Genomic DNA, 27,363 nt, shown 5'->3' with positions numbered 1-27,363 from the left:
GGGGAGAGGGGAGAGGGGAGAGGGGAGAGGGGAGAGGGGAGAGGGGGAGAGGGGAGAGGGGAGAGGTGGGAGAGGTGGAAAGGTGGGAGAGACGGAGCGAGGCGGGAGAGACGGAGCGAGGTGGGAGAGGGGGAAAGGTGGGAGAGACGGACCGAGGTGGGAGAGGGGGAAAGGTGGGAGAGACGGAGCGAGGTGGGAGAGACGGAGCGAGGCGGGAGAGACGGAGCGAGGTGGGAGAGACGGACTGAGGCGGGAGAGACGGACCGAGGTGGGAGAGGGGGAAAGGTGGGAGAGACGGAGCGAGGTGGGAGAGACGGATCGAGGCGGGAGAGACGAACCGAGGTGGGAGAGGGGGAAAGGTGGTAGAGACGGAGCGAGGCGGGAGAGACGGAGCGAGGCGGGAGAGACGGAGCGAGGCGGGAGAGACGGAGCGAGGCGGAGAGACGGAGCGAGGCGGGAGAGACGGACCGAGGCGGGAGAGACGGAGCAAGGCGGGAGACAGAGAGGAGGGAGGGTGGGGGGCAATGAAGGAGGTCGCAAGGTGGGTGGTATGGGGGAACGATGGATGGAACGATGGATGGATGGAGGGTGGGGCAGCGAAGGGGAGAGAGGGAGAGAGGGAGAGAGGGAGAGAGAGAGAGAGAGAGAGAGAGAGAGAGAGAGAGAGAGAGAGAGAGAGAGAGAGAGAGAGAGAGAGAGAGAGAGAGAGAGAGAGAGAGAGAGATAGATAGATAGATATCGTTGTCGTAAGATGAGTATTTTTTCACAGATATATACTGGTAATTTGAAGTGAAGCTAAAATGACATCGAGTGGAATGCTTGATCTGGGCAGAAACATTTTCAATTGATCTGGGTCTGGGCAGAGAGGAGACAGAAAAATCTGTGCAGAGAGGGGCAGATAATTTAATCCTAATTACAAGTACATGCTATTTTTGTGTCTGATGCCCTCAGACAACAAGAAGTGTCAACTATTTGTGGATACTGCATGAACATGCCATGCATGACCCAGCCTTTCTGACATTGTAATGTGTGGAAGCAATCCACCATCGTGATTATGCAAGTGGGCACAGATCAGTTGAATTTGGATTTAGAACAGAACAATTATGTAAAATTGGCACATGGAGGAACTGGTGCTCGGTTCAATTACATTGTTCATCTCTACCAGTGCTACCCGGCATTGCCCGATGCTGTTCTCATGTTGTTGGCATTTTGAAGAAATCAAATTTTGTTTTTTTGTTTGTATTTTTTGTTGTGCCGGCCTTAAGCACTTCCCTTCACCAATATTGGAATGGGGTGTGGAATCATTCAATATTACCATTCATGCACCTACAAGGGCTTCGGCACTCTAAACCTGGTGTTTGCTTAATGACGCCTCTGATACGACATCTATCCCAAAATATCTTAATATATTAGGCATTTTGGGACATCCTTATTGCAAAATAAACTAGAGGGGGAGTACTCGGGAGAGTGCAAAACCTCCACCGCCAATACTGCTGGGTCACTCAAGTGAACCTTATATCTTATTCATTAAATATGTCAACAGTGCTGAGTTAGTTATTTTCTCCATCTTTTTTTTTTGGGGGGGGGGGGCTTGGAAATCACTTAAAACATGTAAAAATGCAAAAAAAAAAAAATCTAAATTTTGTTGAAAAAAAAGTTGCAAAAATTTTTTTTTCTCGAACAATTTTTTTTTTGGGGGGGGTTGGAAATCACTTAAAACATGTAGAAATACCAAAAAAAACAATTTTTTGAGTCGTGAAAGGGAAGGCTGTAATTTTCCAATGTTGTAATTTTCTGAGTGTGGAATATTGCTATTCTGATAACTGAAAAATATTTGTGGACTCTTTTAATTAAAAAAAAATGTTTTCCTCTCTGCACTGAATATTAATGTAATGTGGGCTGAGCTCGCAGAGAGTAATGAGTGATTAATGAGTAATGATCTGAGCTGTTCATGTAATGTCTGAGCTTTAATTGCCAGTTACTCTTTGCTGACATGAAACATTACATTATTAATGGAATTAATTTATCTGCTGTATTTTGTGACAGGTTTTGATACTGTATCTTCATTTTATCCTTTGTGAAGTTGTAACCTGCACCATCATGGGAAATGGAGGTGAGTTTGAAGTTAAAAATATCACAATAATAAATTCCTCTGCTCAGAAAAAATATAATATGCAGAAATCACCTTATTTCCTCATTTATATTTACGAGAACCATCCGCTTCCTCAGAGTAGCCAGAGGGCAATATTATTATTGCCAAATTATTATTACTATTATCATTATTATTTTTTATGCTATTATCATTATTGTAAGTCAGACCCTGGTGCAGCGGAAGATGGATTTTACAATCGTGTGTGTGTGTGTGTGTGTGTGTGTGTGTGTGTGTGTGTGTGTGTGTGTGTGTGTGTGTGTGTGTGTGTGTGTGTGTGTGTGTGTGTGTGTGTGTGTGTGACTCAGCTGGTCCAACAATCATCGCTCAGTGTACCTGGTTGAGTTCCATCAGGCCATTCCCTCCCTCTTGTCTGGGCGGGTAATTTACCAGGATGCACTTGTTTTTGTAGAACATTTTGTAGTTGGTAAGGAGTTTTCTTGTTTTGATATCAAACATTGATTTCTGATTGGGGCCGGTTCATTACTCCACACCTGTATTGGAATACTGCGAGTTGGTTTCTGGCTTTGATTTTGTTTATTGAGGAGAGGTATGTTTTCAGGATCTGCCTCGTTCTATGCAGGTATTCTTCGGAGATTGTTTTGCGCATTTGCTTGTGACATATTTGGTGGCTCAGAGGTATTTGTATGATGCTTTGTTTTCTAACTGCTGTATTGGTGTACCAAGGTCGATTTTTTGTTGTCTGTTTTTGTTGGTTTACCTTGAACTGTACAAATGTGCACTTGGTGTACTTATCTCGTCCAGTTTTACTAATCTTAGTTATTATGTCAATTTTTCGTCATTCGGTCCGAAGAGCTTTAAATCATTATGTATAGTGGATGTGTCACCTTTCCTATTTCTTTGGATGTTCTTCTTTTGCTTGTTATGGTGTATCCGTATCCTTGTTTGTTAATGAGGCTAGTCAGTGGGTCCACAGCCATCCAAAACAAGAGGGGGATAAACGGTCTCCCTGTAAGATCCCACACCATATCTTCACATCTGAATTTCCATATTTCCTTCTGAGTGCTGTCATATCATTGCAGCATTGCAGAACTCCATTGCTTTCTTCATCAGTTTGATTGATTATTTGGGGATTGATTTTGAATACTTGCATGCATTTTATCATCCACGAATGAGAGACACTGTCAAAAATTTTCTTATATTCTATCCAGGTGTTGGACAATTTGGCCTTATTCAGTTGTAGATGGTCAATTGTTCCGTAACATCCTCTCTTGCTGTTCTGCCTCTAAACCTCCTTGTTGTGTGAGGTGATGGTGCATAATTTATATCATGATTCCTCTTCGAAGTTTGATGTTGTTGGTAGGCATGTTATTGGACAGTATTTGTGAGGAAGTTGGGTTTCTTCGGATTTTGGAATGAAAAATGTGTTGCCTACTACTAGCCAGTCATCCACTGCCCTTTCCTCTTGGATCAGTTTGTTGAATGTCCTGGTGTACTGATTGTGGAGAGCATCAAGTTGTTTTAAACAGAAATTCGGAATGCCATTTGGGCCTGGGCTTTCAAAGTTTGGCATTTTTTGAAGTTGTTTTTCAATTTTCTTTATCAATAATCACGAGGGCATTTCCTCGAGATGTTGCTTCTTCTTTTCCAAGGCTGGGTTCCATTCCGCTTCCTTGTTTTGTTCTTTTCAATCTTCGAAAATTCCTTTCCCAATTTTTTGTGGCTTTTCCTTTTCAAGGGGAGTTGACACATCTGTTTTTGTTTGCTTCTTCATAGTTATTTTTTATCTTCCTTGCTATCATTTCTGTTTCGAGTTTGTTTTCAGCAACCAAACACTCTCAGTGTTTGTCTTCAATTTCGAATTAATTTTTTATTCTGTGGATTTTCTTTTTTTGTTTTGGGTTTCTGTTTCCTTTCTCTGAACTGTTGTATTTGTCTTACTTCCTTCCTCAGTTGCTCTCTTTGTGTCTCTAATTTCTGTTTCCATTGTGAAATTTGGCTTTTATTTGTAGGGCCTGCATGCTTTTTCTTCTTCTGGTGTTGTTTGCCCTTTACTTTTTCTTGAATGGATAGTGCTGCTGCGAAACACACGATATTGATTTCATTCAAGGTAGATGATATTGAAATAATTCTTCTTATTGAAAGGTTGGTTCACCTGCACGAAGCTCTTTGTCTGTTTATTGTTTTCTATCCAATGGAGTTTTGGTCTCTCTCTTAGTTTTATCAATGTTACTGTTTCTATTTTGTTGGCTCAGTAGCAATGGCAATGCACTGTTGTTCATAGCCTGTTGAAAGCATGATATCATGCCAATACAATAAGTAGAAGTATTAAAAAAAAGTGTTGGCGAACTCTTCTTCCAGCCCACACTGCTCTTTGTCATCTTTACCCTCCTCCTCATCCTTATTCTGCTGCTCTTCCTTGTCTTTCTGCCCATCAACCTCTGCCTTTTCTACTTTTTTCCCCTTCGTCTGTGCCTTTTTATGAGTCAGCTGATCCTTGTCTGTGAACCAGTCTTGTCCCTGTTTTGGGGGATGCCCTCGTTCTCTCCTTTCACCACACTCTTTCTTCGCTGCATTTGGACTGGATCTATGTTGGGGTTTGGGCTCCTATCTCATTGCACAGCCAAAACTCCCTCTCATGCCATCTTGGCCAAATTCCTGCCATCCTTGTTTTTTTACCTTCAAGCAAGCACTTGGCTTCCCTCACTCTAATCTATCTTGCCACTTGTTGCCTTGCCCTAGATATAATCTCTTCTCTTCGGTCTTTATCTAGATAGCTTTTAATTATTTTTTAATCTCAAATTTATCAAGGGGGACTCTCTGCCATAGCGGACAATTTCAATTTCTTTCAGCTGGTCCCTGAACCGCTCACCATTACCTTTTCTACCCCTTGCTTCATTTATGGAATGCATTTTGCATTGGACGATGATCTAATTAGCTTGGATCTTCTCAACACTCCAGGTTTCCATTTGTAGGTTTCTTCTCCTGAGTGTTGTCTTTGATGGTGGGGAGACAGTTCGAGAGTGTTGTCTTTGATGGTGGATATACAGTTTGCAACTTTATTGCTCCTTGCTTTGGTGTGTAATCATGCCTTTTTGCAAGGTGATGTTTTTCCTCATTTGAGAAGGTGCAGTCATTATTTTTGAGAGCGCACTTTCCTGCTGCTCGGAGTGGCCGCATAGACATAGGGTTTCCCCTATAGGAGGCCTGCGACTTTGTTTGATATATTTTTCTTTTTTTATTAATCAAAATCAGATGTTTCATCATTTCCCTGTTACCCATCATCATCACCTCCCATTCGACTGAAGGCCCCTCCACCCTGGGACCCACCGTACAGCTTGCCCAAGGGACTGGACCATTCATGAGTCACATTGTATTGCATCACATTTCTCTCACCTTCATTGTCAAGGCTGATGTGGTGGCATTGAATAATTTGTCCACTACCTGTAATGTGTGTGTAAGTGTCTGTGCATGAAAGTTGCTGTTGTTGACTGCTATCTCCACATGTGGGTGGGTTTCAGGAGATAGAACGGAGACCTACAAGGTCTCAAGGTATCCACCTCTGTTTTGCTAAGGGATCACGACTCACAAACTATTTTGTGAAATTTTCTTTTTCTCAAAGCCTTGTCCTGAGAACTCTTTTCAGGCAAGTGATCTATAATTGAAAATAATTTTGTTACCACAACAACTTGCGAACCAATAAAGGGATTTCATCCAAATTTGGCACAGGTACGGAATGTAATACCAAGATGAACTGATTTATTTTTTCAATTGAACAGGTCAAAGGTCAAAGGTCATCTGCCCTATGAGTATAATTTGGCAGACCAAAACTCGAATTAGAAGCATCTGATGTTCTCTTTTCTCTCTTGTTCTCTCTCCCTCTCTCCCTCTCTCTCCCTCTCTCTCTATCTCTATCTTCCTCTCTCTCTCTCTCTCTCTCTCTCTCTCTCTCTCTCTCTCTCTCTCTCTTTCTCTCTCTCTCTCTCTCTCTCTCTCTCTCTCTCTCTCTCTCTCTCTCTCCTTTAAGATTTTTCATGACCTTTAATTGAGATCAAATTAATTATGTCATTGTTGTTTGCCATATAACGTGGGCGGAGCCATATCAATCGTTTCATTCACGTCATAAATTATATTTTCAAGTTCCTGCAACGATTTGATTTTCAAAAAGGAACTTCACATGAATGACAGAGACCAAAGACATTACTAGAAATCCATTCATAGAAATTGGTATACCTTTTCCATAAATAATTGAGACCTTTGTAAAGAATTGGTGATAAATATAACATGGTGTAAAGGATTTGACCTGTGTCCTTGGATCATAAGCCATGTGAGAAAATAAGCAGTCCAACCCATTTCCGCCCATTGCACAGAGTTCATCCCTTTGCAGTTGCGATTAAAATGGTTTAACATCGATAATGAAAGAATGTACTCATCAAATCAAACAAGAGCAATAATAATCAATGGAGATTTATTTGCCATGAGCGACATGTACAATCTCACCAACATTTTCCCTCCACCCATTATTTAAACTAGCAGAGCAACCCCACCCCCCCTCCCCACCCACGGGTGATCTTGTTTCAAGAATGCATCATGTTCTTCTGACATATACCTTTATTTGGGCAGTGTGTAGGCAATAACAAAATAACCCGGGTTACATGCATGAAGCAAAAACATACCTATGGTTATAGTTCAAAACACCCCACTGCACTTGGAAATGTGGGGGCAGGAATACTGTACTGCAAATGGTGGGGACTTGTAATACCTCCTCCCCCACCCGCCCCCCACCTGGAGGTAGCACTACATGATACACATTTATATGGAGAATTTGTGTCCCATCCACCTCCACCAAGACCATTGGCAAAGATAAAACCACCCAATACATTTATTGGAGTCATGGTGGTTCAATATAGAAAGTCTGGATGTAAGGCCTAGGTCACATTTCCTCTACGGCGAGGATACGGCGGCCGTACGCCCTCTGAATTGATAGAAACATGCGGCGGCTGCAGTGTTTCTGAGGTGGCCTCAGTGTGGCCCTACGCCGTATGGCTATATTTTATTATATTTATTCCACGGTCGCCGTGGAATTATAGCACGGAGTTATAACTTTTTTCATTTCTACGTTCGCCGTAGCAATTCGACAAGCCGAAACAAAAGAACTGGTAAAAAAGAAAAAAAAGAACGCACTCGTTACCGTCCGTCTGGCCGCACGTTCGCCTTAGGGCCCCCCTGCGGTCCCCCTGCGGTCGCTTTGCGGGCACCTTGAGGCTACCTTGCGTCTGCCTTGAAAATTCTATGGCCACCGTAGGGATGCCCTAAGATCACCGTGCGACATCAAATCAAAGACCATACGGCAACCCCACGTTTTCGGTCTCCACAATTTCTAAATACGCCGTGCGGCTCCCTGAAAAATAAAAACATATGTGACTGCTACATTGTGTGACCATGGAAATACTGCGGCCGCCGTATAATTGCTAGTGGCCGTAGATTTTGGAGACCCCACGGCTGCCGTGGCAAATGTGACCTAGGCCTAAGCAGCCCAGAACTGTAAAGGGGGGGGGGTAGAACGACAAACAAACACACAAACACCCAAACACCGGTCTGTGAATTATAGTAAACGTGACAGAATAAACAAGAAAAAGAGCAGAGATTGAAACCCTTGCCAGAACTTCTTTTGAGTGGTGCATTTTCTTTGGTTTTATGGTAATTACAATATGGCTGCCAAACCATGTGACCTATGACATCATATGTTTGAATCTTTTGTTCCTCGTGGATATGCGGTCATATGTGTAAAGTTTCGCCTCAATCTTTTCAGCCATTTCAGAGAAGAAGGTTTTTGAAGGTTTTTTTTAAAACAAAAACAAAATGGTGCCGAAACACGTGACAGATGACGTCATGAAATTTTTTTCTGTGAACCATATTATTCCTGGATGACCCTCAAAAATTTTCATACTGATTGGATGTGGCGTTCTACATATGCAATTATGACGTCATAATGAGGGCACAAACAGGGTTTTCATCATTCAAATGGTTCACTTTGTCTCTGTCTGTCCGTCCGTCAGCAGATGTCGTTGGTCTATGATCGAGGAACTAAATAATTTAATTTGAATGTTACATTTTGAATAATTCAGAACACAAATCGAAAAATGAATCAGAACACAAACCTGCAGCTTATCAGAACTTTTCCTCTGAAATTGGCAAAATGTGCGGAATCTCATGTCGATCTCACAGGTGCAGAGAGGAGCGAGATAATTATTTAACTCTGTCTTCCTATGTAGCAGTTAAACAAAATTGAAAATCATTCCCAACAGGAACCTTACTGTTTCTATGGACATCATAAATGACACAAACGGGCACGAATAAATAATTTAACATGTTAAATAAGGTGGTGTAAAAGAAGTTGTATCAACAGCGATTAACTTCCGAAACAAGTTTTGATTTTTTTTTTCTCTCCAGTCTTTAAAACCTTTATTTCATGTCAATTGAATTATTTACCTTTACACTGGAGAACACAAAACAATCGCCTTCTTGGCACTTTCAAAAACCTGTTCAGCAGTACTTGGAAAATATTTACACAGTCTCATGCCCTGAGGGCAGAGTAACTGTGTGATTCATCATTCAGACACATATGAAGGTGTCTTACACTGTTTGTTTCATGCAAAACACAAAGCAAGCATTTAGAAGACCCTTACCATGACCTTTTTCTACGTGGGGTATCCCTCCAGTTTCTATGAGCCTTTTCCTTTTACATCAATTCCAAGCACATCAGAAATGTTAACTCTTGGAGAATAGTGAAACATGCATGGAAATGAGAGGTCCCCCACTTATGGGTTTGTGATTATGTAAATGCTGTCACATCTAGTTAAATGAAAGGTGTGTGTGTGTGTGTGTGTGTGTGTGTGTGTGTGTGTGTGTGTGTGTGTGTGTATGTGTGTGTGTGTGTGTGTGTGTCTTGTGTGTGTGTGTGTGTGTGTCTTGTGTGTCGCTAGTTGTCTTGTGTTTCGCTATATTGTGTGTTGCTAGTTGTGTTGTGTGTGTCTGCTTTATGTGTGTCATTAGTTGTCTTGTGTGTTGCTATTATGTGTGTCACTATCTTGTGTGTCCGTGTTGGGCTGTGTTGTGTCTATAGGATAAGGCTTTAAAACCAAAGACTTTAAAAATGGTACATGTTTCTTCCTTCCTTAATAATCAGAATTGAAAAAGGATGGAGCATGGCCAAACACCCACAGGTTAGCAAATATAGCACAGGCTTTCATGGGCCTAATGGCCTCCTCCTGGACTGAGGTTTATATAAATGTATGTATATATATATATATATATATATAATAACAACAACAATATTATCATTAGTGTTATTGTTGTTGTTGTTGGTATTGTTATTATTATTATGATGTGTCGTGAATGTTATGTCTTTTAAAGAGTCTCGTCGGAAAATGAATGTGCTGTTGATATTTGTTCATCCCTCATCCTTCAACTGCATACCTTCATCACTAAAAACAACAAAAGCCACTGTTGTGATGTCCCTGTGCCAGCCCTAGTGTTTCCATACACAATCTGACCGATCCTCCACCCATCAGTGAAAGTATGTAGATTTATAAGATCGGATTTCTCCCATTGATTGAATCATTGGGGCGTAGATAACGCACGAATGGCCAAATAGCCTTCTCCTTTATCCAAGTTTATTTTAATCTTTGTATTCATTTGTCAATTTTTTGTGAAACATCAACGTTTTTTTCCATGTAGGATTGAGCTGTACCTCTTCAGAGGTTGGCCTTTTAACAGGATTAGGCCTTGGGTTAAATCGGCAGAACGTGATCAACGATCATTTTTAATTCTTTTATTCCAGTGATCACCACTCGCTTTTCTATTCCTTCTCATAATCTTAACAATAATGAAGGTGTTTGTATAAATGTATTGACCATAAAGTAAAGAGTACATAATACTGGATATTACCACTGACCTGCTGAACTGAAGCAACACAGCTAACCAATGCTATTTTGAACCAGCTGGTGTTATTAGTTGCTTGCTCATGTCATCTTATGCTACATTGACTTTGGACGATCGATGTGTTAAAATTTACATACCACTCTATTTTTACCATTGCTGTGCTCTGTTCAATGCATTGAGATTTCTCTTTTCCTTCTTCTTTTTCAGGATCAACCCCAGAAAGGTTGGTGACAATTTCCAAAAATATTTTTCCATAATGTACAGGTAATGCAAGATGAATTAGCTGTTTTTGTCTCATTGTTTATGTGGTGTTCAGACAAGTTTGTGTTCTTCTGAGCTGTAAAAACCATGTGCCGACAAGTCCCATATAAACTGGCCCATGCCACACCCAATGTGTACTGTGTGCCAAGTGAACTACTGAAGAAAAGAGTCAGGATGGGCACAAACCAACCAGTGGGTCATTAACAGGAGTTGTACCGAACTGCCGACAATGTATGTCATGAACAGAGCAACGTTAAATTATGGATACAGGCCCACTGCAGAACACACTCCAAGTGAGGCTTAAGGATCAAGAATATCTCCGTGGCAAAAACCCAATCATGGTGAATTCAACTTCTGCCGCCACAACCAGCACAAGTTCCACACACAAGCTGTATATTCACTCAGACATCTCTTCCAATAGTGTGCCTCCAACTATTTTCAAATAAATTTCCAACATCTACATTTGCTTTCTCTTCACCACTTGGATTCATAATCTGGCTTATTGGTAGTGGACCATATTGGTTTGAGGACCACCCCCTCTCTTACACATTCGGCCATCCTAATGTGCCTCTAACCAGTCCTTGGTAGATTTCTTAGGTATCTTTCACCAGTCCTGCGCAAGCACCTGAAAGTCTGGATGTCAAGAAATAATAATGTAAGTAATACAGAAGCCCTCATGAATTGGCTCAACTTTGTCAAATGTACTCTAGACAGCGCACACTGTGCACTCAGCTGTGTCCTTCCCATCATCTATGTCAAGAACACCATTTTCATTGTCCATTGTCCGTGCTATCCCATCCGATCCCTCTGGAGTACCTCCGGCTGCAGAAACCTCTCCTAAGCACCCAATATTTATATGCATGGTAACTTTATACGTTACCCCCAATGAAAATGAGACTATATATTCAGCTCTGCAATAGCTCACCATAATATTGCAGCTTAGGCTTGCAAGGAAATGCATGGAAATATGAGGAATTTTAACGCAGGAGGTAGCTATTTGGCATAAAATATAAGGTGAATCATAATAATGTATAAACAAGTTAAAGTGCTGTATTTCGTCGATGCCATGGTTAATTTCTCTGAAAATTTCTGCATAATTTCGGTAAGGCAAGGACTAAACATTTCTATTTTTTTTCAAAAGAACCCCTGACTGATCGACATGAAAAATAATCAACTAATATATGAGCAGAGGAAAAACGTCTCAAACTGTTTATACATTATTATTCTGATTCACCATGGAAATCAATACCCCAGTGATCCAATGCATCTGCTTATCGACTCAGTTTCTCTGGGGCTGGGTTGGGCTGGAGTGTGCCAAGCAAGGCTCATGGAAGAACAAGAAGACTCACATCTTTGTCACTGTATAAACCTATCATTTTCTGAAGCTTCAAAAAACGCTTTGTCGATAGATACAATGCTCATTGCTAGTCCAGTCACTGTGATGTAATTGAAATGGCATTGCAAATTTTGTATCACATAACATCCAGTTGAGTTGTGATATAACTCAACTGATATAGTTGAGTTGAGGCCATTCCACTGCCCAAGGTGATTATTGTGGCTCTTGCAAATTCTCATTGCATACACAATAAATTTGGTGACTCGGATGGGAAGGTCTTGCTGTCATAAAACCATCAGAACTCTGCTGAACCAGAATGATAGTTTTGGACTAATTGGACAGTGTGCTAAGGTAATAACATGATCTGAGGCTCTCTGGGACAAGCGATTGACATTTGTAATGGTCACCAAGAAACTGAAAAATTGTGGTTCATGTTGGCAGGATGGAAGCATTTGTAGATCAGGAGGGATGGCGAGCAATTTAAGAGGGATTGTAGCAGTAATTTGTCATGTGTGGCATTGATGATAACAAGCAGGTACCAGTATTGCATTTGGGCCAGAGGCAGTAAATGATTTGGGTTCTTCAGAATTTCACTGTGCCAGATAAACTGTCCACTAAGTGAAGATTTGGTGAAAATTTCTCCATTATCATTTATAACCAAAGCCCAGAATAATTCTGCAGACATTTTTCGGCCAATTGTTAAAATTAGTTGTGGGAGAGAACAAGGATTATCTTTTTCTTTATGCTGTAATGTTCTCTTTGTGAGTGATACCATTTCCTTCAAGTAGAGACAATGCGATATAATTTTGGAAAAAAATACCTGATACTTTTCATTCCCTCCAAAACCTGCACTTTGCTATGAAAGATGACAGTCGTCACCTTTGCTTCGAGGAGGAAAAACAATCCTCCCCTTCACCTCGCGGATTTTTGTGGACATGTCAATCGCTTCGCAGAGATTCTTAAACTACATGGCCAAAAGTATGTGGACACCTGCTCATCCAACATCTCATTCCAAAATCATGGACATTAATATGGAGTTGGTCATCCCTTTGCAGCGACAACAGCCGCCACTCTTCTGGGAAGGCTTTCCACTAGATGTTGAAACATTTCTGTGGGGACTTGCTTCCATTCAGCCACAAGAGCATGAGTGGGGCCGGGCACTGATGTTGGGTGATTAGGTCTGGCTCACAGTCGGCGTTCCAATTCATCCCAAAGGTGTTCAATGGGTTCGAGGACAAAGCTCTGTGCAGGCCAGTCAAGTTGTTCCACACCAATCTCGACAAACCATTTCTGTATAGACCTCGCTTTGTGCACGGGGACATTGTCATGTTGAAACAGGAAAGGGCCTTGCACAAACTCTTGTCACAAAGTTGTAAGCACGGAATCGTTTCGAATGTCATTGTATGCTGTATCATTAAGATTTCCCTTCACTGGAACGCAAGGGCCCAGCCCGAACCATGAAAACAGCCCCAGACCATTATTCCTCGTCCACCAAACATTACAGTTGGCGCTATGCATTCGGGCAGGTTGCGTTCTCCTGGCATCTGCCCAACCCAGATTCGTTCATTGGACTGCCAGATGGTGAAGCATGATTCATCACACCAGAGAATGCGTTTCCACTGCTCTAGAGTCCAATGGTGGTGATCTGTACACCACTCCAGCCAATGCTTGGCATTGCACATGGTGATCATAGGCTTGTGTGCTGCTGCTCAGCCATGGAAATCCCTTTCATGAAGGTCTCAATGAACAGTGCTTGTGCTGATGTTGCTTCCAGAGTCACATTGGAACTCGGTCGTGAGTGTTGTAACCGACGACAGACGATTTTTCTGCATTATGCACTTTAGCACTCTGCGGTCCCATTCTTTGAGCTGGTGTGGCCTACCACTTTGTGGCTGAGCTGTTGTTGCTCCTCGACGTTTCCACTTTATAATAACAGCACTTATTGTTCACAGGGGCAGTTCTAGCAGGACAGAAATTTAACGAACTGACTTGTTAGAAAGGTTGCACCCTATGATGGTGCCACATTGAAAATCACTGAACTCTTCTGTATGGACCATTCTTCTGCCAATGTTTGTGTTTGGAGATCACATGGCTGTGTGCTTCATTTTATGCACCTGTCAGCAATGGGTGTGGCTGAAATAGCCGAATCCTCTAATTAGAAGGGTGTCCGCATACTTTTGACCGTGTAGTGTATATGCAAGTGTTGGAGGTGTGCCTGCAAGCATCTCAAATGCTCTTGTTTCTCCGCAACCCTCATTTCCCAGCCATACTGAAAAACACTGCAGTCCTACATTTCACTTCCTCCCACCAGGCTACTGAGGTAGGGAAGTGGCACCTAATCATTTGCCAATCCCTAGACTTCAAAACGTAGGAACGGACTAAACTGCCATCCCGCAAAAGGCGACAGTTAAGCTTCAAGTGTTCAGAGAGCCGGGTGTGTACCCCATCTAAATCCATGCCCAGAGATAAACAAGAATGATCTGTAAAGGCCACCACATGAAGTATCAGGTCCTGATCACCAAAATTTGGTGCCAAAAAAGTAATCAATCCAAGCCCAACTAGTACCAGCCGAGTTGGTCCAGGTGATATTACTCATTTGCCAACATGTATCTCTCAACCTAAAATCCTTTCACAGGCCTTTTAAAGGCCTAAGTTGATCTTGGACCAATCTGACCATATCTATATTAAAATCAGGTATGCCAGTCACTTTACTTGGACACATATTTCTGGTTACCACACTATACAAGCCATAATTGACAGTGGATCCACCAGAGGCATGATACGCCTTTCAAACGCCACATGACTGGGACTCCTGGTGTTTAACCTGATGTTGGCTTCGCGGTTTGGGTGGTGGCTTGGGATCCTGGGGTCCTGAGTTCAAGCCCCATTTGCCACTGAATTAACACCAGGGGGTTGACTCAGCTTGTCATCCTTCCGAGGTCGGCGAAATGAGTACCAGTGTCGCAGCCAAAGTCTGCACACGAAGGGAAGGGGTATTGATGGATTTATTTTAAAAATCTGGTGTTGGTGTGGTGCAGGCATGATGGGCCGAATGGCCTCCTCCTGCGCATAAAAATGCCTTGAAATCTTTGTAATCCACATGCAGAAGATTTCCCAACCAGAACACCAGGCCAACAGCTTCCCTCCACTCACAGTATGTAGCGGTCACTTTTGTCATGACCTATGATGATCGGCTGTTTACCTTGGTAGGCCTCATCATTGAGAACCCAGATATTGATGGCCTGGCAGGAACACACCTTATGGAGCTGAATGATACTTTATCGCCCAGCTAAATGCTACATTATCCTCAAAGACAGGTCTATTTACCAATACGGTTTGCCTTGCAGCTCCCTCACTCAAGCATACCATTCGCCATGCTGATCTCCTGTGCGCCTCTCCCCAAACCACAACTGTATGATCCAGTGAATACATCGAGCGGGACCTCCCTAATGATCTCTCTGACTCCACATCTGCTCTTGAACCTCGCTGTGACAATTCGGTTCATCCTCCACCAACCAAAATATTCCCCGCCTTTACACTCAATTTGATATCAAGCGTGTCCAGCAAGATCTGCATTGTCAACTTGACCAATGACTCTCAGATCGTTAGGTCCCATGAACACTTTTGTCAAATCCATCTTGTCTTTGTTCTCTCAGACTTCACTATTAAGCCACCTACCATTACACAACCCATCTCCAAGAAAGCAACTCAAAAACCCCTACCCTGCCAGACGCCTTGACATAGACAATAATTTCCCTCCGGATATTAGATACAAAATTCAGGCTCCTCGAGAAGAGTATGATGACATCTTTGACCAAAGGATCACAGGTTATAATGATGCAGCTGGTCCATTCCAATATGTGGTTGACATGGAACCCATCCAGCCTCCGAAACTAAATGGTCACCTGCCTTTGAACTCGCTTGCCAACCTTGTAAAACTGCAACATACATTTCATGAGTGGAGGACACAGGCTTCTTCATTAACCAGAAGATGTTGGAGTTAATGTCGAGTACCTCAACCCATCTTTCCTCGTCAAGTATCAAGAAGTCCAGTGGCAAGTTCTGACTCTACACAGCATTTGCCAATGTCAGTCATTATAGCAAACCCCAGCCTTCATAGATGCCTGATGTTGATTTGACTCTTCAACAAATTGGGAGATGGAAGTACGTTATCACTACTGACCAAACAAATTCCTTTCATCAAATTTCCCTGTCTTAGAGTCGATTAAGTATTGCGGTGTTGCAACACCTTCCCGTGGCATTCGGGTCCATGCTCAATCGGTCGTGGGTATGCTGGGCTCCAAAACTGCACAAGAAAAACTCACGTCATGTATGTGGAGACCTATTGGAAGAGGGTGTTATAGCTAAACTTGCCAATGACCCTTATTGTAGTGGAGCAAGCACAGAGGAACTGCTGGTCAATTGGAAATGACTTCACACTCCAAGCCAACCGCTTAAATCTGTTAGCATCCACTTTACTGTCATTGGCCCATATTCCATTAGTATCTGAGCAGAGGTCTGCCATCAAGGCACTATTGCAGCCAGCCCACATCTTGTCTCCATGTTATCTTTGTGTGCCATGCCAGAAAAGGTCTTCAGCCTTCGATCAGTTGTTGGTGCCTATAAAGTCTTAGCTCGTGCTATCTCTGGATGTTCAAGCTTACTCTCTCCACAAGACATCACTGTTGTTGGCCGCCCATCCCAAGAGAAAATCACTTGGACGTCCGACCTCATTTAAGCATTCCATGCCATGCAGAAAACCCTCTCTTCAAACCAAACCATTGCCCTGCCATGCCTTGAAGACCAATTGTGGATTATCATTGATGTATCTGTGAAGAAAAATGGAGTAAGGGCACCCGATATCACTCACATTGGGAACCAATGACTTATAGGCTTTATCAGTGTTTGAGGAGCCACCAAGTCACCTGGCTTACCTGTAAAATTGAAGCACTCTCAATTGCCATTGCTACTGAGCGCTTTGGACCTTTCATCATCCAGTCTCCCCATAAAGCTTGTGTACTGACTGATAGTAAACCACGTGTACAAGCTTTTGTAAAGCTATCCCGAGGAGATGTCTCACAGAGGCCCCATGACTCCAGCTTCTTGTCATCAGTCAGTCGTTACCAGGCATCAATCCACCACCTTACAAGCTCCACTTATGTTCCCTTAGATTTCGCCAACCAGAATGCCTCTGATTGCGACAATCCCCAATGTCAAGTTTGTTAATTTGTTGAGTGGACGGAAAACGGTCATCCATCATTTCCCTACTCAAGACATCCTCACCAGTAAAACCAAGTTGCCTTTCACAAACTGTAAAGCTTGGTTATCTTTGCAGTCTGAGTGCTCAGATTTACGCCGAATACATGCCCATCTCAAGCAAAGTTCCCGACCATCAAATATGTTGACCAATATCAAAGACGTGAAAAGGTACATGGATTCAGCCACCATATCAAAATATGGAATGTTGGTTGTCTGATATCACGACCCCTTCCAACTTACCTGCAAATGCATCGTTATTCCACATGTGGTCCTGAACAGCGTTATAAAGGCTTTTTCTCCATTGGGACAATTCCCTGACTACTATTATTCACCACAGTGGGTGGAGTAGTTCAATTATAATTGAAAAGGCAAACAAATGTGATGCAGTATGTATATGCGGCGGGGGAGGGGGGGCAAGTGAAGACTGTCTCATGAATCCTCATGTGAACAGGTCGTTGCTGCTCCTCTGATTGGCAGAAGGTCCCAGAAGGGGTGTCAGAAAGAGAGTGGCATTTCTACATGTGGGGAATTGCATATTCAGAGGGTGGATCACCCAGATACAGTAGCTCAGATGGCAGAGCACTGGTCCACCAGAGATCCTGGGTTTGATTCCCTGTCTCTGTGTGTAATCTTATTTCCCCCCTCATAGATATAATGTTTGTTTGCTTTTTCAATTATAATTAAACAATCCAAGTGTTCCAAGGCACCAGTGTGGGCTACACCCACAACCTTGTATCCACATAAAGGCTCCTGGGAAGATTCTTGCTGTGATGAAGATGACCCGGCTCTGCCATTTACGAGCTTCCCCTACCAATCCACCTCTCATACCTCCTATTGTATTAACTCCAGCTCAACCAGTTCCACCACTGAGCTCTCCACGACGGGATCATCACTGATTCCTCAGTTTAACACTTCAGTGATGATGACACAGCAACTGTATCATGAACTCTTTGGAAGTTTCACTCCCCAAGCACCTGAATGAGTACATTCTTGATAAGACAATGTACCATATGTGGTTAAGTGTGGTTGAATAATGCTGAAGTACTTGAGAACAGTCTCTCCAATGATAATACTTTTTACTTTCCCAAAGCAAACGAGCTTCTTGTGAGCCAACAGCCATCCATATCTGGTGCCCAACTGTGTCTGCAGACAACGTCCTGCAGTTGTCGACCTCTGTCTCGAAGGTTGGTGGTGGGATTTACGCTCTGGACACCTTTTACCTTCATTCAGCAAAACACACAAAAAACGCAAAGAAAACTGAAAATCCACTTCATGGGAGTACCTCCAGTTCAGCTGCCCTTCGCAGGGCAGCTCACTGGGTGACAGGATTGGGGCAAAGCCTTGGGGACCCCATTCTTTGATAATAGGAGGAAAATCACGGGGTCAGCTTCCTGGTTCAGATTGCAGTGGAATGTGTCGGGGTGGTGTTGAGGTGTCGTCCATCAGACGGCGGTCTCCTCGGGTTAACCTGAGGCAGTCCCTTCAGGAAGGTGCTTGGAATGTCCTATCCCAAAGAGAGGATGACCACCTGTCTGCTATAATCTGAGCTCCAGTGTTTGCACATCGGTATTGCAGCACTCTCTGAGGTTCAGAGACCAGAAAGTGGTGAGATAATGGCGGGTGGTTACACCTATTACTGGTCTAGTCACTTTGATAGTCACCATACCGAAGTGGTTGCTGCAGCTGTGTCCAATAAACTGACTCCAATGATAATTGAGGTAATACCAGTCAACCAGCGTATTATGAGACTGAGGATTTATCACTCCTCGAGTGTCATTTCCCTGTTCTCTGTATATGCTTTGATTGAGGTGAGTGATCTCACCGTGAAGGAGGAATTCTATGCCGCACTCGAGTCTGTGGTTCATCGGTTTCCAAGGCGAGATACTCTTCCAGTCTTGGGGATTTCAATGTGTCAACTGGTGCTGATAGGGATGGTTATGAGACATGTGTTGGTCCCAATGAGTCTTAAACTGTGAACTAGAATAGCACCAAGTTCCTTGACTTTGCAAGAAGTCATGGATTTAGGGTGGCTGGTTCATGGATTCAGCACCCACAGGCTCTTCGCTGGACTTGGTATTCCAACGCTGGTGAAGTGGCAAAGGAGATTGACCATATGCTCTTGATGGGTACATACCGTTCAGAACTGCAGGGTCTACTGGAGTGCTCAGTTCCTCAATACCAACCATAGGCTTGTTGTAGGAACTCTGAAGTTGCAGCTTACATCCAGGATTATGGTACCATCCCAGACTCGGCTGGATGTTGGCAAGCTCAGAGATGACAGTGCAGCTGAGGAGTTTGAGAACAGGCTAAGTGGGGATTTGTGAGGGCTGGGTGTTTTGGGGAATCCTGAAGAGTGGTTTCAAGATTAAAGAGTGCTTTCAAGACTATGGAGTGCTTTCCAAACTTTCAAGTTATTGAGGGCTTTCAAGACTACCATATTTGATGCTGCTGGTGGATGTCATGGAATCCACCATCAGGCAAAGAAGAAATTTGTCTCTCAAGGGACACTGAACTTCCCAAGGAACACTGGCTGACAAAGAAACATCATTTTTTTTGAGAGCAGATCCAAGATGGCCGACTGGCAGCCATTTTGTTTCTGAAATGTGTCGCCAACAATTTTTCAGACATGCATGATCCAATTTTCTCCAGACTTGGCACAAGCACAGTACATGATGACATACACATGAACTTCATTAAATTTTGTGATCAGATAAAGGATGGCCTACTGAGTGCCTGGCAGCCATTTTATTTGTAATAAAACCCGGTATCAAACACATCGTCAACCTTTTCTCAGACATGCATTCACCAATCTTGTTCAAACTTGGCATACAGATAATGAATGATGGCTTACATATGCACGCCATTTGTTTTTTCTGAGATTACATCCTTGATGGTGGACTTGCAGCCATTTTAGTTTTAATAAACACGATGTTGAACATGTCCTCAAGCATTTCTCGGACATGCATTTCCCACTGTTGTTCAAACTAGGCACACAGATAATGAATGAGATCTTACATATGCATGTCATTTGTTTTTCGAGATCAGATCCAAGATGGCGGACTTGTGGCCATTTTAGTTGTAAAAGACATGATGTTGAACACGTCCTCAATCATTTTTCAGACATGTATGTACCGATGTTATTCAAACTTGGAACACAGACAATTTATGATGACTCACATATGCACTTCATTTTTTCTTTTTAGATCAGATCCAACCTGGCCGACTGGCAGCTATTTTGTGACATAAATGTGTCCCCAACCATTTCTCAGACATGCATGGTCCGATTTCGTTCAAACTTGGCAGATGCACAGTGCATGATGACCTACACATGCACCTCATTTTATTTTATGATCTGATCAAAGATGGCTGACTGTTAGACTGGTGGACATTTTAGTTTTACATACTGTAGATATGGGCTCGCCCTTTAACTACACGCAGCAAGATTACTAAAACAATGGATGCTATGACATTTATGTCTTTCTTACTTATTTTGTATCGCAAATGAATCAGATTCAAGTTGCGACCATTGCAGTGCCCAGCATGCTTCTTGCAATACTTGTGTATTTTTGTGATTCAATTCAGTCATCCGTGATAATAACTGGGGAAAAATACTTTTGCTCATTACACACAACGGTTTGTCTCTGGGAATACAAAAATTACAAAGCTTTCCTATTCCATTGTGGGAAAAACAACATAAATAAAATAAAATACTTAATGCATCGACTGGTTTCCATGAAAAGGTTGTAATTGTAGAACAGTAGACACGTTTATACTGAAATTACAAAACTACCTCGAATCATCGGGGAGAGAGGGGTACAGCCTGATGATTATATATTATTTGCAAGATGATCTCACCAAAGAGTGAATTTGATGTCACTGTTTGTTCATTTTTCACTCAACAACCATGGTTCATCTCACCCCACCCCCGACGACACCACACAAGGAATATAAATATATATTTTAAACACTTGTTTTAGAAAATGTGTATTTGACGAGATGTTATTTTCTGCCTTACCTGAGAGTGGGCATGCACTTGTTCTGGACTCATTCCATCATCATTTCGATGTTGTTATGCAATCATGATGGATATTACAATTGTATTATGAAATGAATGAACAGATAATAATTTTGTTCTCCCTTCCCCCAACCCCATTCCCCCCTAGCCCCGAGCCATCACGTAAGTTACTGCATGTAATTTATGAAGTAGAATCGTGAAAACATGTGGATACCAATGATAAAATTATTTACATATAAAGTATTCCATATTGTGATAGTTGCCTTGCTCAATTTAAAGTGCTATAAACACTGCTTCCTTTGGGGGCAGGTCAATTGTATGTGTAAATCTATATCGTTGAGTTACATCTGTATTTCAAGTCACATTCACCTTGTTTATACATTTTCACACTCGCTGAGCCTTTGATGCTTTAGACTTGGCCATGCCTTTTGCCGCAGTTGGAATAAGTCTGAAACGGGGGCCTTTGGATTTGGTCTCGATTTTCATGTCCGTGTGTGTGTACGTGCGTCCGCAACCATATCTCACACATGTATGGACCGATTTTATTCACACTTGGCAGAAAGACAACACATGATGGTATACTTGTACACATCCTTTTGTTTCGTGATGCAATCAAAGATGGCCGACTGCTAGACTGGCAGGCATTTTAGTTGTAAAAAAATAACCCCGCTATCGAACACGTCCTCAACTATTTCTCGAAAATGCATTTACCGATCTTGATCAAACTTGGAACACATATAAAAAATGATAGCTTACAAAAGCACGTCATTAATTTTTTTCGACATCAGATCAAAGATGGTTGACTGGCAGCCATTTTATTTGTAAAAAAAAAAAAAACCCATTGTTGAACATGTCCTCACCCAATTCTCAAACATGCATTTACCGATGTTCAAACTTGGCAAACGGATAAAGAATGATGGCTTATGTATGCACGTCATGTTTCATGATCAGATCCAACATCGCCGACTGGTGGCCATTTTGTTACTTAAACATGTCCCCAACCATTTTTCAGACAGTCATGGTCCGATTTTGTTCAAACATGGCACAAGCACAGTGCACAATGCCATACACTTGCATCTAAATTTATTTTGTGATCTCATCAAAGATGGCCACCTGTTAGACTGGCTGCCATTTTAGTTGCAATAAATATGGGCTCGCCCTTTATCTCCGAATAGCAAAATTACTAAAACAACAGGGGCTATGACATTTATGTCTTTTTTCCTGATTATTGTTATTAGCTCACCTGGAGAAAAGTTAATGTGAGGTAGTAGCATCGTGCAGTTTCTGTCAGTTAGTCAGTCAGTTTGTAAACATTCGTTTCTTCTTCTCCCAAACTACACACACATTTTCGATGAAACTTGACCACAGCCTTCATTACATGCGATGTATGTACTAAAGTTTGTTTGTGGCATTAAAAAAATAAGGGGATAAAGGGTCTTGTAGGGTTGAAAGTGGACCAGGTTTGACCCCCAAAATATGTACACCCCTGATACCCTTCAAGACCCTTATGACATTCCAGGATCATCAGACCCTTTCGAACCCTAATACCTCGAAGAGCCATTCGACCCTATATATCCCTAAGACCTTATAAACTACGTTACACACTTTAGAACTCTTTGACTCCTGAAGACCCTTTAAATCCTTTCCAACCCTAATACCCTCAAGACCCCTTAGACTCCTTTCTACCTTTTAGACCATGTAGACCTTCACACCTTTCAGACCTTTTGATACAATTTACCCTTTTGGCCGTTTTTAGACGTTTTGAGACCCTTTCGACCCCTTTATACCTTAAATTACACCCGTTAGACTCCTTCAACCTTATAAGACCATTGAGGCCATTTAGAAACGTATAGACTTTTTTTTTAAACCTTTAGACCATTCAACCTTTACACCATTTGATCATGACATCTTCACAACTGCATCATTTATAGCTTCCCTTTGCAATCAATGACCTTTCATTTACAATAGTCCATCCTGCCATTTATTTGCCACACAAAACATGTCCTGGTGAGGGTATGCAATCTCTGATTGCTCTTTCTAGTTTGTTTGTTTTGGGAGCTCCATCATGACCATCATATCTTGTTGATGAAGACTAATATCTGTATCAGTAGACAGGTGGAACAATGGATGAAATCACCAGGACATTGATTGAGGTATGCTCATTATCATGGGAAGTAGGAAGAACCAGATGTTTTGGGTGTTGACCCTTCAATGGACCAATGATACTTCATTCCCTTCTTTTGCTCTGACAAAGGGTTAAAGCCCGAAATATCAGCTTCTTTTATTTTTATTTTTTTAATATACAATGTCAAGGCTCGTATAAGAGCTAACACACAGAACGTACAACAGGAGGAGCAGGAGACAAGAGGGACAGGAGTGGGAAGCACAAAACAGTGGGGAAGAGAAACATGAGGATATCTATGGAAGGGAGAGGGATGGGATGGGGTACATGAGGTAAACAAGATGAACACTACAGGGACTTTCAGGAAGAAAATCAGGGAATTTGAAGGAAGTGGGTTTGGGGTGGATTAACGGGGGGAGAAAAGATCGTGGTTTTGGATGGGGGAAGATAAGAGATGGTGGTGAACACCATCAACACCATCTCTTATCTTCCCCCAAGCTGCTCCTTACATACTTCAATTCACCTAATGTTGATTTCATCCTAAATTCCAAATATTTGTTTTCTCTCAAATAAAAGGTGTACATGTTTGTTGAATTATTTATTGTGTATGATTGTGCAATATTTTGTTGTTTTATTTTCAGCACTATTGGATCAGCCAACAAGGAAAATCAATTGGAGTGCAGAGTAAGTAAATTTTTCATTGCAAAAATAAATGACAGCATGATAAAGCATTCGTTTATTCCCATCAAAACTTTTCTACAAACAAAACTCTGGCCATCAGAAACTCTGATTACAGATCCACATTCATTGATGGTTAAATTAAAGTTCATGACAAACAGGTTTAACTTCCCAAGCAACATTTTGATGCTGAATGAATGAAGCTCAAACCAATAATTAACTGAGCAGCACAGGTGAAAGCAACATTCTCACCATACGTTTAATATCAATGAGCAGTCAGCCGTGGTAAAAATACCACAAGAGAAAAACATAAAAGGAAGCCTTTTATTTGTGTCCTGGTGGAAAGAGCTTAAAAATGGGAGGTTAAAAAGGAATATTTTCAGGTGCTCTATTTTTTTTCACCTGGCACTCAAAGAAAAGAAGAGAGCAAAAATAAATTTAACAACTTTGGACTGGGCAAATCTCTGTTCTAAATGTTCCACTTTATATTTGTGAAGATGCAATCACTTGAGTACAACTTTGTTTTTACCTGAGACACCGCAGGTCGACAAGAGCTCCACATGGTTGTTGTTGTGGTTCTTGTTGGGGGTCGATTTTTGAAAACTGCACCCATTGGTCAGATTGCTGCCAGACCCCTCCCACATTTGTCCCTTGACTCCACCCACCATGGCACCCAAACAAAATAATATGGCTGCCATCTTGGTGTTCTGGTGTGCCGGACATCAGGCTTTGAGGCCCCTCCTTATTATACACTGTCCAGGTTTGTTGCATCAGATTTCCATTGGCTTTGTTTTGGGTCGAGTGTTATTCAAAACTTGGTCTAGTGTTACTCAGGACCCTGAAAAATCTAATTGTATGTTGAATAAAATTATTAGTGAGGCTTAATAAAGTCCAAGCCTGGTGTTGGCTTTGCAGTTAAGGAAGCTGTCTTGGGACCAAAGGGTCCTGAATTTGAGCCCCTGTTAGCTGTTGAATTAACACCAGGTGGGGGTGATTCAGTGTGTCATCTTTCCAAGGTCAGTAAGGTGCATGTCAGTCTTCTCACTACTGGGTTAATAACCATTCAGGTTAACCTGTGTCAGAGTGGCCACCTGTCCAGGACTGTACTACTTGCAAGGTCAAGGTCACAAGGTCATGAACTTAGAAAATGTCAAAAAAAAAAATCAATAAATTGGGCATCGAGCTCCTAGGGTTTTCAACTGTTTCAAATGAAAGTTGCCATGCAAGTGGTGCTCTTCGAGGACTACCACTTTCATCATTTACGTTTTTCCCGATTCCCACCAGTTTTCCCGTGGCGTCCCCTCAAAGGTCAAAAAATAAAAAAGGCGAACCGTGTACATTGCTCGTGAACCATCACCGTCTCCAGACTTATTATTATTATTATTATTATTATTATTATTATTATTATTATTAATCAAGCCCAACAGCATGCATGGTGTGCACTTTCTGAAAGGCGTCATGTGCTGATTTTGTTTAACATCGTCTGATTCCCATCAGCTTTGTTACTTACGATGTGGTCTGCATGCGTATTTTGTTATCTCCACCACGAATTAGTAAAATGTGCTTCAGTCATGATTAAAACTGGACCACCACATGGCGAAAGTCATCTGCTCAATTTTTGTGTTCTTTTTGAAAGTATTCCCCATCAACTTTTTGAAAGCATTTTCTTCTTTGGATCTTGTGTTGATAAATTAGTATGGTGTTCATGCAGGCATGATGGGCTGAATGGTCTCCACCTGTGTCTGATTTCCTTGTATTTCCTTGTAACTTTTGTGTACAATTTGTTTGTTCTACATATAATAAATGTACAGTGAACTAATAGCAAAAACGAGAGGGAGGGGGTGGGGCTTTCCCTTTGTTCTTTATGTATCGTTTGTTTTAATCAATCAGACATTTACCTTTTGCTCTACTTCCCTTGTAATGTTGTCTTCGACTATCATTTGTGCCAAATTCAATTCACATGTGTAATGCGAATGTAAAGAGGGTATAATCCAACCTCAAGAATAAACTTTCAAACTTGTCTCCCTCCTCCAAAACCTGGTGTTGCCTTGTGGAATTTGTCTCTGGTGTATGCTCCCCTTCCATCCCTTCCTACTCTTCAAATGGCACCACAGACGACTCTGCTCATGAGAAGACTGCCTCAATTCTGCGTTTGCTTCAATATCTTGTATCCCCAACCCCTCACTCTTTGTACCCATCCTTCCCTGTCATACACAACTGCTCCTGGATTCATATAGAAGTTGGAGAAGGTTCTTTCAACCCTCACTTTTGATTCTGCAACTTGACCGGATGGCATTCGCTCACGTGTCATAAAATGCTGCTCTACTGCCCTTTGTCATCCTCTCACTCCCCTTTTCACCCTGTCATTTCCTCTCAGTCATATTTCATCTGCTTGGAAATCCACCAACATCAATGTATTACATTTAAAAAGTGCAAAAACTGATCCCCTTCACTACAGAACTATGATTACTTCCATCATCATCAAGGTCATGGAATCCATCATTGTAATTAAAATGAAATCCTTCCTTTTCTCCAACAACCTCATTTCAGATCACCAATTTGGTTTCAGACAAGATCATTCCACCTTAGACATGCTGCTTCAACTCATCTAATAATGGCTGGAGGTCCTCAATGTCAGAGATGAGATCAGAGCCATCTCTCTAGAGATATCTCCTGCCTTGTTACCATTTGACATCCTGCCTTATTCTCCAAATTTTCTGCCGATCCATATTCTGCCTTTGATAAAAACGCACCCTTTTTCAATTGAATTGCCAGCAGTTGAAATTTGTTGGCGTCACGTGGACAATAAAGAATAATGAAATGAAAGGAAATACTCCCTCCCTCCCATGCTTCCAACCTTGTCCCTCTTGTGGTGTGGTGTGGCCTGTCATGTGAAGGCACATGGCTCCAGCCAATCATAGCACTCATCAAGAGGGAGGGCCCTCTAGTGGGGATTGCCAGAGGTGATGATATCACCGTGTTGGCGTCACAGCCTCGGAATTGTGCCAACGTTGGAGGGAGGGGAGAAAAGTGATCCTACTTTGTTGTGTTGTCCCACTTGACCTCATTAGAATTTCCTCTCGGAGATCCCTACATTTCCGAGCTTGGCCCTTTCCAGTTCAAATAACAAGGCCAGATCACATGACCTCTGAAGCGAGATGTTCTCAAACCGCTCACAATACTATCTCTGCAAACGTGAACCAACCGAGCCTGAACAGGAAATTCATAATACAGTAGTGGGAAAAATGAACCACTCTTCGTGAGCACACGTCCATGCTGAAGCCTTAGATATTAATAACTGCCCCCTGTACCCAGTAAACATAATATTTTTCATCACAGTTTGAACTTTCCTCATTGTTGTAGTTCTATTTTGAAGAATGTAAATCATCAAACTGACATCTCCTTTTCTGAATAGGACGAGAGATGAACTTTTGGAGGAGATGAAAAGTTTCAAACCAGAAGCTGAGAGTGTAAAAGCTACAAAAATCCTGATGCTGGGGCATGTCGGGTCGGGCAAATCCAGCTTCGTGAACTCGATCAACATGGTTTTTGCAGGACGCCTTCGCCAGAATGCCCTAGTTGGTACTGGAGCAGGAAGTTTCACCTTGAAGGTAGTGTTCTGATTCAATCGAATGTGC

At 42.1% G+C, this 27,363-nt stretch overlaps 1 protein-coding gene across 1 annotated transcript; it reads left to right on the top strand.

Annotated features, from left to right (window-relative positions):
- The first annotated feature begins 492 nt into the window (after window positions 1-492).
- Window positions 493-27,363, top strand: LOC147007085 (interferon-induced protein 44-like). Its single transcript, XM_085867563.1, has 6 exons — window positions 493-541; window positions 2,047-2,113; window positions 10,262-10,277; window positions 21,074-21,087; window positions 23,689-23,731; window positions 27,141-27,363. Exons 2-6 carry the CDS (start codon window positions 2,101-2,103, stop codon window positions 27,346-27,348), a joined length of 294 nt encoding a protein of 97 aa, XP_085723689.1. The 5' UTR covers window positions 493-541; window positions 2,047-2,100; the 3' UTR covers window positions 27,349-27,363.

The sequence above is a fragment of the Eptatretus burgeri genome, unplaced genomic scaffold (genome assembly GCF_056783735.1).
Source record: "Eptatretus burgeri isolate ZD-2024b unplaced genomic scaffold, Ebu_testis_v1 Ebu_testis_scaffold_727, whole genome shotgun sequence".
Taxonomy (NCBI): domain Eukaryota; kingdom Metazoa; phylum Chordata; class Myxini; order Myxiniformes; family Myxinidae; genus Eptatretus; species Eptatretus burgeri.
This window is presented reverse-complemented; position numbering and strand designations above follow the sequence as displayed.